The 14,392-nt window shown below is 41.9% G+C and overlaps 1 protein-coding gene across 1 annotated transcript in view; it reads right to left on the bottom strand.

Moving 5' to 3' along the window:
• The window catches only part of LOC139344243 (rho GTPase-activating protein 26-like), an 89,897-nt gene that overhangs the window by 24,552 nt on the left and 50,953 nt on the right, over positions 1-14,392 (bottom strand). The window contains exons 11-16 of the mRNA XM_070982207.1: positions 12,586-12,664; positions 10,722-10,758; positions 10,347-10,412; positions 9,170-9,244; positions 8,998-9,082; positions 8,130-8,188 (exon numbers count right to left, since the gene is read on the bottom strand). Of these exons, the coding sequence (XP_070838308.1) occupies positions 8,130-8,188; positions 8,998-9,082; positions 9,170-9,244; positions 10,347-10,412; positions 10,722-10,758; positions 12,586-12,664 (401 nt within the window). The remainder of the gene's footprint in view (positions 1-8,129; positions 8,189-8,997; positions 9,083-9,169; positions 9,245-10,346; positions 10,413-10,721; positions 10,759-12,585; positions 12,665-14,392) is intronic.

Below are 14,392 nucleotides of genomic sequence, written 5' to 3'. Positions count from 1 at the left end.
GATGATGCCTGTGTAGCAAAAGGCTAAAATCACTTATCCCTCTGAGCCATAGACCTCCTGCATTGCACTGGGTGACATATTTCAAGGTCACTGTATTATAATTTAAGTCAATGCACCACCCCACTGCCCTAAATACTCACTATAGAGGGCTAAAGTGTATTAATCCATGACTAAAAATAGCCCAAACAAATACATTAAATAGATGCCACAAACTATATTGTAAGACTACAAGATTCTTATCGTCTGTAGGAGCCAATGGGTGTGGGACTGGGTGCCACAGAAAGGAAATGGACGTCAGAAAGTATTCAGGGACAGACCTGATCCTTGTGGTTTGATTCAGAGTTTATGAGTAAGACAGGGAGACGCAGAGGGATGCAGAGAGCGCCCAAAAAAGGCAGAGTGACGGGAGCCAGAGATGAATGAAAAGGTAGTTTTAGTAACTCTGCTGCTAAGTGGGAAAGCTCTGTGTCAAGGTGATTAATAGGTAGACAGCCAGGGAAGACAGACAGGTAGGCAGAGAGAGCTGTTGTTGATAAATGACTATAATAAGTCACAGCCGCAGACCCAGCCAATAGAGAGATGGCTGCAGACTCACTGTAGATCAACCCTCGGGCCCTGGCTGTCAGCGCCAGGCAATACACTGGCAGCTAGCAGAGCATCTCGCACAGAGACACACTTTTTCTTACCAAGTAACAGAGCTGCGAAGCTAAAGCAGACCCACACCAAAACACTCAAATATACAGTGAATACAGACTAATATTTACAAGCACTGACACACACACAAACACACACACAGCAAGCCAAACATACTAACGGCAAATTCAGGAGACACACGCAGTGCAAACACCAACAACAAAAACATGGAGCAAGTCAGTCATACACACACACACGCTAACTTAAATACCTATAACATAAACATGCATGCGCACATCCACTGCACCCACACGTACCTCCGAACAGATGCATGCACATGAAAACAGTTAACACTCATCGCTCCCTTACAGGCATTCTGAGGTATCCACCACTTCACATTATGCTGACACACACACTCGTCTCTAGCTTCAAACTTTCAGAAAACCAAGTTAAACACTCTTGAAAATGTGTTAATTCAAGCCAGAAGTGAATTTAAAGCAGAACTCAACTGTTTTTTACCCTTGACTTATTTTTCCAAATCATACTAGGCTCTGGAATGTACTCCCACTAACGCTTACCAAATGTCAATTAAATACCATCCAGCCATGAGGTTCATTTTAATTTACGTTGATTTCATCTGTCTTACCAACTTGTGTCATTACCAAGGATGAAAATGTGATCAACGGTATGTTTCGGGTGCTCTGAGGTGGATTTCAGCGCTTCGGACAGAAGAAAAAATAAACTATGTCCTCAGTATTGATTCACCCACGCGCACAATATCCCATCAGAATTCAGGCACATCCTTCTTCCTTGTCATACATGTCCACATGCATGAGATGTCCTGGCAGCCACTACATCACGTAAGATTTTAGTTTTTAAAAAGAAGCAGTCAAGTTTCATCCACCCCCTTTTGCCTGGATGTGCAAATGTTCTTAAAACAGAGAATACTTTACTTTTAATGTAATAGTAACAGAAGTCAGCATGGTTCCCTAGACACAGTGTTTCAAATGATCTGATGGAAATGAATGATTGTCACACACACTAGCACTTCAACCTTTAGCCTGAGCTATTAGAGATAATCAGAAAATAACAGTATCCAGATTTTTGGTTATGATTTCAAAGCTATTCTCTATGCTGATATGACATTTTACCCAAGAACCTTATTAATGACTTCATCCAGCTCTCTTGTTCAGGGTCAGAGTGTCGCCAGTTTTATAGACACTTGTTTTCTAACATGCAATCAGATAAAATACCACCTTCCTTACAGCTCCTGGCTCCAAAAAAGCTAAGAAAAAACACAAGTCACTTCATCCAAACTTCAGCAGAGCATCGCTTATGTAAGAGGGAATTTTGATTATGTATGGAGTGCATACTTTTACAATCAATGTCAAAAATGCAAAAAGGTGCACACCCACTGAGACTAAATGAAGCGTGCATTACTTTAGGAAGATTGCCACATCTGCTGACCATCGACTGATGCTGAACACCACAACCACCACCTGTTCCACTTTCTTATCATTCATTATTCATACTTGACATCTCCAGGCCTGTGCAGTCAGCTCTCTATATCCCATATCTCATTTTAGCATCCTGCTTGGATTCATAGAGCGGTGAGGTGCACATGATGGAAAATGAACAAATAAAAAACAGCAACGGTTTTGACAAGGCAAACTCTGCTTTTCATCTTCAACCAAATTATTATGTTAACTCTTTTTAAGAGTGGAGTATGGAAACTGAGTCTTTCATATTTGACGTATTTGGCTGCAAAATCTGAACCAACGACCATGATCTTAATTTATCTGGAGCGTGACAAAATCTAAGGCAGAGGAGGTGAAACGTCTCTTATTTCATGAAAGATACAACTGAATGATGCAAGAAAGAAATGTTGAAGAAAGAATGAAAGAATGTTTTGAGCTGCACTCAACTGACTGACATGACAATGACATGTAACAGCAGTGACAAAACCCCACAATAAACTATCACCAAACTCTCCCCTCTATTGCTTTATAACATGGTAAAACATTATATTTACACTTTGCTTGGCTTCCCTCAATTGGATCATTAATGAAAAATGCCTTCAGTCCATATGCGAATGACATCTCATACCTATCTACCAACAACCACCTGTCAGCTGATGAATGTTCATAAAATCCTGAGAGGAAACAAAGATTTCGTTAATTCTAAACTAGCAAATGAATGATCGAAATGGCCACTTCAGATTTGAAACCCTGGACCGTTTCTATTAACAAAAGAGACACTCGCTATGAACAGCTGCAGGCAAACTAAAAGTGTTACGACGTGTTTACCGACCGCAAACTTTGCATGCAAAGATAGGTTATTAATTTCAACAACAGGCATCAAACTTCATGGAGCATCAAAAATTTGCAAGCAAAATGATGTACGAGGGGTGTCTGATGTGGGAGTAAACAACAGGTGTTTGTCTTTGTCTTTGTAAATCTCCAGTTTTCTGTTTGCTGTTTTAGGTAATCTGTTTCTCGTCAAACTGAGAGACATGCTGGGAGCTGCCTGGCCATAGCTGGCCTAAATAATCATGCGGGAGATGAGAACACATATTGTTTGATCACTGTCTTAGATCCAGGCTGAAATCACACCACCTGGCAAGGAGCAACACAGCACTGGCTGCGTGCATTTATTGAACACATAGCAGTCTAAATTACCGACCACATTGCCTTCCACTGTAGTTCAGATAAGATATTAGTGTTTGCCAAGATTTCTCCTCTTTGTAACTAAAGCCATGTCAGTTTCTCCCAGCAAAGACAGAGAATCTCCAAAGCAGGATAATGCGGTGATGCAGAAGGGGATTGTTCGGGGTAGGTAGGACCGAGTGTGATATCAACAGGTGGATGACGCCAGTGTGATCAGTAATGTGGGTGTAGAGTGGACAGTGAAGGTGATGACGAAGCAAAAGTTACGGTGAAGCTTTCGATTTACCGGTCTATCTACATACCATACAGCAGGGTCATGAGCTCGGTATGGCGGTAGGGGCCAGAAAAATGAGATTTTCTGTATCAGCAACTGAAAACAGTTTCCTTTGAAGGGACTGAACCACTGGTTCTTTGCTTTAAAACAGAGCCAGTGGAGGTGGTTCAGGCTTCTGATTAGGATGTCAGCTGGACATCACCAACAGGAGACCCTGGTCTAGACCCAGAGCACACTGGAGGATTTTTCAGACAGTCCTGAAAGCAAACATGGCCTTCCACTTGTCTGTCAGGTGACAGAAATAGCTGTGTGCAGAATGAAAGACAAGTCCTTAAGAGAGAAACTCAAATCCTGCATACTTTCTCAATTATGCACAGCTGTTACAACATTGCAATGAAGGGTGTTTTTTGGCAGCCTGCTGGATGCAGCCACCACAATTCCAACGTCAGAAAGGTGTAGGGTGAAACAGGGTTTCAGAACCCACTCAACGATCCGTCAACTACGTCTTTTGAAGTATACTGATGCCTGTAGCCTGCTACCACCGCAACCCTGACAAAGATAAGTGGCAGGAAATGAATGGGTGGATGGACGGATGGATGCATGGATGGAAACAAGAATACATGGTTTGATAACATAGCTGGAGAAGAAATCTCCCCATCCATCTTCACTTTACTCTTTCAAAAGAGAGGAAAAAAAGCAGAGAAAGGCCATGTTATGATCAGAAGATTGACCTGGAAGCCAAATGACGAATCCCCCCTTGTGCAACTGGGTCAGATCTGCAGGTAAACATCATGATCACTGTATGGTCTGCAGAGCAGGAAGCAAACCAATCACTCCATGAGGAATCATAGGCACAAGAAACCTCGGGCTAAATAGATAAAAACGCATCGATACTTGTTACACAAGGAGTGACACAATACAGATTTTTCAAAATAACCAGCTCGGCTGCTTGAACAGTGGAAAAGAATCCTTTAAAGTCAGCAGAATACATGCCATGCAGGTTTGGGTCTCAATGTCAAACTGTACATTAGCATTGAGGTCAGCTCTTGGTAATCGTCTTTATCCCCTGTATCCTTTCATTTCTTTAATGTACTCGGTTATAAAGCAAAAATTACAGTCGTGATAAAAGTGAACAAAGTCTGGTCCAACCTTTTAGAGCCCTTACAAAAAACCTTCACCTTGAAGTATTGAAAGATGAAGCGCACTGAAAAGCGAGGTGAAGGAGTTAGGAGTAAGAAAACAGAGAGAATCAAAGGTGAAATATGAGGAGAAAATTAATGAATTAATGAGAAAAAAGATACTGCAAGCAAAGCCTAATAACTGCAGACAGGGTAATTACTGTATGAGTGTTTTCTTGCTGACACATGCCTGAAGAAGGTATCTAAAATCCAGGTGGCACTCCACCCTCCCTCCTCCTCGACATTCTCTCAAAGTCTCTATTTCATGGTCTAAATCAGTTAGTGCTTACAAAACTTCATTATGTACTCTGGGAGCCACATGAGAAGAATCTAATATACTGAAATGATTGCAGTGACTGTTGGAGAGTTTAGACAATCTGTCTTCAAGACAGCTGAGTGTTTTTTTGAAAATGAAATTACTCATCCTGACCCAATACGCCGCACCCATCAGGTGCTCATAAGAAAAAAAAATAGAAATAAATGGAAAACTTCGCAGCTGCTGTTCGACTGAACAAACCTAAAAACACTCAACTTTCCAGTTCAACCAGATATTTGAAACCAGAGTAGCTCAGGGTGGGAGAGAGTAAGCCGAGACAGAACTGAAGAAGGGGGAGGAGGAAGACGAGGTTCACGAGCAGGGTGGTGGGAGGAGATGGAGTGGATACGTAAAAGAGGAGGAGGAGGAAGGGAAGAGCCGAGAGAGTTCAACTGAGGACGCTGTCCTTAAAACACCCCGCTGCCTCTGCAAAATTATTGCCTTGGAAAAAATACAAAGGCACACTCACACATGCAGACATGCGTCCTTGCACAAATGCATTCACACACAAATTCATGACATGCAGATGCAGACACCCACATCAACAGAAACTGATGAACGGTGAGGGAAGAAGTTTTACAGGAGGAAAGAACCAGAGCGGGGCGAGAGATATAAATCTGTAAACTTACACAAATAGTTGGCAGGCGCGTTTTATATTTTATGGTTATTACAAAACCATGAATACATGCATCATAACACGGGTGGTCCACGTTCAAACCAACTACCTTGGCATTCTTAACTGCCACGCTCTACTTTCTCCTAATACACACTTTAACACACTTTTCTCATTCTCTTCCAGTTGGCCTCACTATGGAGTCATTTCCTGGTGGCTTTGCCAGAGACGCACGGTCATATCCTGGAGTTCCTTCCCCCGTCAGCCCAGCTTTCTAGCGGGCTTAGCTACCGTCAAACAAAGAAGGCAGGTCATTGATACATCCTGTAACACAGCAAAGCAGACTGGACCAGACTAGACTAAACTGCACCTGGGCTCGCTAGAATAAGTCCAATTTTCAAAAATTCAGTAGGAAGCAGCAACAGAAGCAACACAGAAATGGTCCAGACCATAACAGCCGAGTTAAACAGGCCTAACGAAGCTAAACTACATCAAAGCCATCCCAGACACCAAGTGGAGGTACTGCACAAACTATTAAGTAAAAATTCCTGATTCAAAATCCCTATTTCATGGTGTAAATCAGAGCCTGCAGACTTCCTTTGGTAGCCTCGGAGCCACGTGAGAAGAATCAAATACCCAGAAAAGATTGCAGTGACCGTTGGGACTTTTGAGCTTAGCTCTGTTTTTTGAAAGTTAAATTATTCATCCTGACTCAATACACCACACCCATCAGGTGCTGGTTTAGAAAAAAAAAAATAAAAAAATGAATGGAACATTTTGCAGCTGCTGTTTGACGCAAGAAACCTGAAAACACTAAGCTTTAACCACAAGTTTGGACGCTGCGTAAAACATGAATACAACAGAACGTTGTCATTTGCTAACATACTGCTTTACCGACAATGGTTTAACAAAGTGTTTCTGAGCCCAGGTAGTAATATCATTCATCCAACCATGTGCTCACAAAGTGGTGAACCTCTCTCCATCCTTGCTTATGAACAACTGAGGATGCCCCTTTCACACATAGGTGGCACGGAGGCACAGTGGCAACACTGTCGCCTCACAGCTAGAAGGTCCTGGTTGGTCTATGCAGTCTCCTGTAACTCTGTGCGCTGTGACAATAAAGGGATTTCTACTTCTTCTTCTTCAATTCCCGCTGGGGGCGCTGGGGGCGTGTCCTCCACCATGCCTTCGGTGCCTGCTGCTCGAGGAAAAAAGGGGCCTTTCTGTGTGAAGTTTGCATGTTCTCCCCGTGTTCACCTGGGGTATCCTCCTTACAAAACCCCCACTAAAAACATGCGAGATCACCACCTGATCAATGGTGACAAAAGAAACTGGGTCCCCGGGCACCGGTTGGCTGGCAGCCCACCGCTCCCGGTCTGCCGTGGAGGAAGGACGGACCAAGGATGGGTCAAATGCGGAGAATAATTTCACAGAAGCATGGTGTGTGCAGTTTCCCTCCCTAACTCTGCATGTTGTGTGTGTGACTAATAAAGGATGTCTTCTTCTTCTGCCCAATCATGATACTATCATCTGCTACCAATCAACCTGTTTACCAACCCTCCCAGTCTTTTGTTGCTCCTGTCCAAACTTGTTTGAAATGTGTTGCTGCATCAAATTCAGATTAAGCATATATTTACAATAATCAACAAAGTTGATGAGATAAAACATTAAATATATTGTCTTTACGTCTTTATGTCTTTTAGCATACATCAAAAGGGATTAGCAAGGAATCACATTCTGTTCTATTTATGTTTTGCACAGCGTCCCTTCTCATGTGGAATTTGGGGCTGTTGGTTGTCACTCTGACATCAGCTGTCCAGGCTTTTCCTCTTCATGTGGAAATTGAATCTCATAAATATGGTGTAAAAATACTCACACAGCAGCAGTACAGTTGGGGGGCTCGGCTACCACAGCAAACAGACTAGTGACCCAGTGGGTGACCTGGTATCTCAGCAGGTGAACCGTCTATTTTTAACTGGCGACTGGTTTAATAGTCATGAGCTCGTTCACATGATGATTCATATGATTTTCTCCAAATTAAAGTGAGGAGGAATGCTTACAAATCTCTTCAAGCAGACATTCATTAGATGAGGACAGGCGAAGACAAAGAGTCCCTGTCTCGAGTATGAAAAAGATTAAGAAACCTCTAATCCATCTATAATCCATCCATAAAATGTATATGTCAGATGACTCTAGAGGATGTCACCTCAAACTGTAAACAAACCAAGTTGCTCAGTGATCCTCCTGCTCAGCAGTCTGTGCACTCTGTGTGCAAATATGGTCCTTTATGTAGAACAATTTGGTGTTTTTAATCCAAGGTGGTCTTGGAATAGCTGTTCGCAGTCTTTTTATATGGGTAACCACAAATTGCAGAAGAGTCTCTCTTGTGTTTTGCCAACTGAACTGACATTGGAGAGACCAATAAGACATATAAGAGTAAAACACTCACTGGCAGCTTTGATGAAGCTCCTCTGGTACTGGTATGTCATGAGAGGTGCAGGCAGCATTCTGGAAAGAGAGGACACATCAAGGATCAAGAGCTCAGGGTTGGCTGCTTTGCGAACATCAATAAATGTGAATAGTTCTGGATTATGTCTTTTTTTCTCCGCATGCACAACTGGACATCAGTTTGACCACTGCTGCCTGAGGAGTGTAATGGCCCCTGCTGCTTCTCAATGAGGCCTGACCTGAGGTCCTGATGCTGTAATGTATGTGTGGCGTGTCTGTGTGTAGGTGTGCGTGAATGTGGACATTCGGTCTTTCTGTGAATCTGTCCATTTATTTGCCATGCGTGTGTGTGTATGTGCATGAACTAAGGCATGAGCCAATCACATGGAGGACAATGGCGGACCTGTTGGTTGTTTTAGTTTCTCATCACCCTGTAATACATGACAAAGGACACATTTTTACCCATTTCCTTGTGTTTCTTTGATTTTTCCTGTACCTTGTGTCTTCTGTGCTCCCCTGAGTGTGCATTCACCTGACATAATTATCACAGGATGATACTGCACTGATCACTAGCGTGCGTCTATTTGACCGTTTTATTGAACAAATGTTCCAATCACCGCAAAATTTGGATCCAGGCCAGAGATCTGCTTTGTACATGAGGGAGAGACTGAAAGCAGCAATATGCATTTATTCAAGTGCTATGAGTAAAAGAGCAGAGATGTGCTGTAATTTCAGAATGAGAGGAATAATAGGAGTCATGAAAAGAGCAACAAGTCTTTTCACAATGTGTCTTTGAGCTGTTAATCTTTCAATACTGAACTAATTTCTATTCTTTGTATGTGAATTTATGTGAGCTTTTTCACACAAACCTTAGATAGTGCTTGATAGCACTTGTGATAGTCTTGATCTCCCACTCTGGGTTTTCCAGCTCCACGTCAGCACATGTCTTAGGATCTGATGGAGGAAAATAGGAATGTTAAAAGAAAAGAAGGCAAGAAAATATTTTCTATTTTGACTAAATGTGCGCCTGTCTTTGTTTACCCATAGCGAGGCTCAGTAGTTTTTGTACTCTGGAGCTGACGCCAACTATTCTGTACAAGCCCTGCTCATCGATACCTGGAGGGGGGAGAGGAGAGGAGAGGAGAGGAGAGGAGAGGAGAGGAGAGGAGAGGAGAGGAGAGGAGAGGAGAGGAGAGGAGAGGAGAGGAGAGGAGAGGAGAGGAGAGGAGAGAGGTTATCTCTGTTCTTAAGGCAGGGAAATTCCATTCTGAAACAAGAATAACATAAAATAATAACGTCATATTTATCTCCTGTCCTCAGTTTGACTATTGTACAGCTGCTGCATTCAACATAACCAAAGATTAAGGTAACCCACATCAGCAAGAGAATTCAAATGTCAATTCATCTATTTTAGTAATAGAGTAAAAAACAGATTTCTAACTAAGCATCGGGTAACCTAACCAAAGAAGGCATTAATGGACAGTCAGCTGTCATCTCAAAACCTCATTTACCCACAACTTCTGCGCTGCATGATGCTGAAGTCACTGTACATCATCCCTACTGCTTTATTTGGAGGTTTCCTGAAATTCAATGTGTTTTATAAGAAAAGAAAAAACATATAATGTGTTTTCTGCCACCGTTGGTTTCAGGTGGGTGTTCTGTTGCTAGTAGCAACCACTTCTGGCAGTGATCTGTAGATTACCTGATGCTCCAAAATCAGACCTTTTTTAAGGGAGGTTCTTACGTAAAAGGCTGCAGTGGGCATCCTCAGATCACTTCAGGCCGACCAACAGCCAAAAAACTTCACTATCACATGAGATGAGCCAAAGAAAGCGGTAAATCCTCACAGCTGAGAAGCTGGATCTGGAGGCTGTTTGCTGTTTTTGCTCAGTTACTTTTCTCACAATCGACTAATTGATTAGCAGACTGATTATTTCAGCTCGAGCAAATTCTGTCAAAAAAAAAAAAAAAAAAAATGCAAGCAAAGATTTTCTGCAGTTCATGTGCATATGAATATGTCTACATGTGTGTAGTACATTTTTAAATTAACTTGAAAATATAATCATGAATAATTGTAAATAAACTGCTGGCATGATGCAGATAGTGCACGCTGTCACAGATCTGAACTTAAGGAAACCTAAATGCAGTGCGTCACACTAAAGAAGCAGAAACTCACAGATCAAAAAGCATCAAACAGAACTCTGAGCTAATGCTGTACCTCGAGTCTCCACAGCATAGATGAATTTTTTCATCACGTTGAACCCGACCACGTCCAGCTGAGCCACTGATGGAAGGGGAGATGAACAGAATGAGCGTGAGCCGACACAGTAAAACGAGACAGAGTCAGGAAAAATGACTGTTGATTCACATTTGCTTTGATTTCTAAAATCAAATAAGCAACAAATTGAACTTCATTAAAAATGAAAGCTGCATATTAAAAAGTTTTGTGCCAAACCAAAACATCCAAAGTATTTTGAATGCATACATATAAATGATCAAATCTAACCCTAACTCTGCCCATACAGAAAGTCAGATGACACTGCTAAATAATACTGTACAATACAGCTAATAGATACCAATCAAAGCTACTCACTGCCTTCAGCCTGGTTGTCTTTGTTCAGATTGTACACCTGCAAATAGCAAACACACACCAAATCATTCAGCTAGAAAAGGATTTACAACTAAGCCTAATGAGGGCAGATATATCTGCACATTAGATTTGATAATCAACATTTTACAAAAGAAAAAAAAAAACTCCTGCATTCTGTTGAATATGCAGTTTTGGTTTATGCAGTTTCTATGGTAAAGGTGAGAATATAACATAGAAAATACAGTGAAAATAAATCTGTGTGTGGGTGTATGCTTAAATGCACCCCTTAAGCTGGCATCGTTTGGATGTGTAGCTGCATTCAGTGGTGAATTCTTAAAGACTGCGGAGGAGAAGGTGCAAGTGGCATGAAAAGAAGAGGGAAGTCCTAACACCTACAACAAAAGTAGCACGAGCGTAAGTGAAACATCAACAATTCTTGTTTTATGACAGAGCGCCTGAGCTCAGCAGCTGCTTGTTCAAGCTTGCGGAGGCTTTATGGATGCTGATTACCTTTCCACATTCGAATGTAGACACGAGGATGAAGGAGGTGCTGGGACATGAACGTGACTAAAGAGCGTGTGGAAAACGGCGCTAACACACTTCCAGCCTCAGGGAGCAAAAAGCTGTCTATTAAGGAGGCATTAAGTGCTGGGGAGACTGGCAGTCAGTCAACTTTCCTATTAGAAGCATAAACACCAAAATTATCAATGGGTTAATGGCTCTATGCCAGTGAATCCTAAACCTTTTTGGCTTGTGCCACTTCAAATATCTACTTGCGACACCTCATCACGGGTTGCAAACTGCATGTCCAGAGTTGTGAGCACCTCCACCAAACACTGATTTTCCCTTCAAACCTGGATTGTTCACCAGTATTTCACAAGAAAAAGATTAGAGGACAGTGTTGAGTTTTCTTCCTTTCCCCCTAACACTATTGATCCCAGTGCTGGTGTCCTGCTCACTGTTTAAGTGAGGCTAATCAACCGATTGGTCTATCTCGCTGTCACTCAACATACCGCTAGCCCTGGTCCTTATGAACAAAATGAGCTATCACACTTGTTTGTCTCATCTCTTTGCATATGCTATAGCAACTGAAGCAACATCTGGGCAGTCCATTCTTCCTAACAGGAAATTGGTTTACAAAGAGTAACTGCTGCCAGTGTGTTTCATTGGCTGCTTCAATTATCTTATTAATGCACAAATAGTGTTGCTGTGGCACAGTGTGATCTTATCTGTCATTGTATCCATTATCACTGTAGTAACAGGAGTTATTAATACTCCCGACCTCCAGGGGGCAGCAACAATTAGTGTTCCCATCTGTAAGCTACACTTGAATAGCTTTGGTTAGATGGTAGGATGTGGTAGAAGAAGATCAACACAACGGTGTCTGTACGTGTTAGTTTCACTACAATCATTAACAAATAATTATATTTGATGAATCCAAGTTTCTTCAGTTTATATTGGAAACATTACAATCATTATGATGAAGAGCAAGCTCACGTTGCCTTTGCTGTCTTGTGCCACCATTAGGTCAGGTGATCCATTTCTTTAAAGAACTGTTCGTGTCTTGACCTATGAAAGGTTAGTGACATGGTGTGAATTTACTCTGAGTAAATCTTTGATATTTTACTTAATCAATGTTTCGCCAGTGTTATTTACTTGCTATCAGGCTGTTTTAAGCTCATAGTTGCTGTCAGTTTCCTCAGAAGTGTCCTGAGCCGCTGGTTGGAAACCACTGCTTTGTGTTAGCAGGTAGCATCATGTTATCTATGCAATGACGTTGGAGATGCGTTGTCCCTCCTCCTCCCCCTCCACCACTGTCCCTCTCTCTCTTTCACATAATAACAAACCGGTAACCATGGTAACCTACCGGTTCTCTCCCATCCATGGCCTCCATCCATAACCTGCGGTCTTCTTCTGACAGAGCCTGCATGGTGATCACTCCCGGCCTTCACACACAAACACAGAAGGCACATTAGCTTTGCAAATACCAAGATCCGTGGCAAAATACAGTCCGTTGAATGCCAAACACATGCAAAGACAAACATGTAAACAATTAGCAAATCTGTCCTGTTAAAAAGCAAAAATGCACTTGATTGAAAAAACTTTATTGAATAGGTTTTATTCAAGAGCATTCAAGGGCATATTCGTTTGTGAGTGCCACAGGTTTGACTCCTGTGTCACTGTGCAGAAGAAAGGAGAAACCGTTTAGTTTGAAAATTCACCACCTAATGAGGATTCATTCGAGGAAGCAACTAAGATACATCAATAGGCAACCTTCAGTGTGAACACGCACACCCACACAGCCTCAGTGGCCCATCCCAGTCTTCTATAGGTGTCCAATCAGCCCTATATAGTCTGTCTCTGTCACTCTCTCCCTGGCAGCACACACACCTTCAACTGTCACGCCCGCAGCACTACGACCTCCTCCGCACACATTGATCTACACGCTATGCTTCAATCATGACACACCACCCAACAAACAAGAGCACTCCTATATCCAAACACGCTCACACCAACACACTTGTGTATGCTACATTCTGTACCTGCACTGCAAAGACACACCAGTAGATGCATACCATGCACACTTGGAATATAAATAAAGGTACAATGGGGGAACGGGAAACATGAAGATCAGATGATGACAGTTGATTAGATGGAGGAAGGTTGAAGTTGAGCAGGGAGGGAAGGGTGGGAGAGAGGGGAGGAAAGAGGAGGAGTGTAGGAAGCGAAGCACCGCATGGGCCGTGCCTGTGAGGTCAAACAGCCATGTCCTGTCTTTAGGTACAAGTCAATTGAGCACCCCCATGTGTCTGTTTGCTGTAATTACACCACATAAAAAAACTCATGCCAATCACTGAACTGATGGCTGCTCAGAGCAATGTAGCTGTAATTAAAACACAGCATTCAGTGTTTCTAGGACTTTCAACGCACAGTCAGGTGAACCACACAGGGTTCAGGCAGCTTTTTAAGACTAAAATTCAAGCACTTGTCAAGCACTTTCAAGGGACCCAAACCAAAAATTTCCCCTCTCAAAGCCGCTATCATTACATCTTAATTGTTACTATAAACGCAATTGAGAAAAATAAATTGACTCCCACAGAAAACAATGCCTATTGTCATTGTTTATTTTACCAGCTGTTCACATTAACTTTGATTGCACGTTGTGATTATTTAATGCTTGCTAATTTTGAAGCCTAGAGACATAAAACAAACATGACAATGGGATTGTTTCCCTTCAAATATTAAAAGATTACACAAAAGAAACACCAGATTATGTTGAAAAACTAGGAATTTCCAATAACTATGTTTGAGTTAAATATTCCTAACCTTGAAAACATGACGGTTAAAATTGTGTCTTTTCTAACCTTTCAAGGCTTTGTACAAATTCATTCCTGGCTTGTTTCAGTCTTTTCCAGAGAGGTTTCCCACTACAGCTGTTGGATTGCTATTTCTCAGAAAATTTATCGAACTCCCTCATTTTTCCTGCTGCAGAATTCAACAAAATTCTGGAGATGTGACAACCGATGGATAAAATAATAAATAATAAAATGTCTGAAAATACACAGGAAAGTATGGCTGTTCCATTACTAATACAGACACAGTTTGTACCCTGAATAAGAGAGAAGGTGAGATTAAGTAAAGAAATGTGGAAAAGAACAGATGCAGGTGGGTCA

The sequence above is a fragment of the Chaetodon trifascialis genome, chromosome 16 (assembly GCF_039877785.1).
Source record: "Chaetodon trifascialis isolate fChaTrf1 chromosome 16, fChaTrf1.hap1, whole genome shotgun sequence".
Classification (NCBI taxonomy): Eukaryota; Metazoa; Chordata; class Actinopteri; order Chaetodontiformes; family Chaetodontidae; genus Chaetodon; species Chaetodon trifascialis.
Note: the sequence above shows the minus strand (reverse complement) of the source record. Positions and strands in the feature narration are given on the sequence as shown.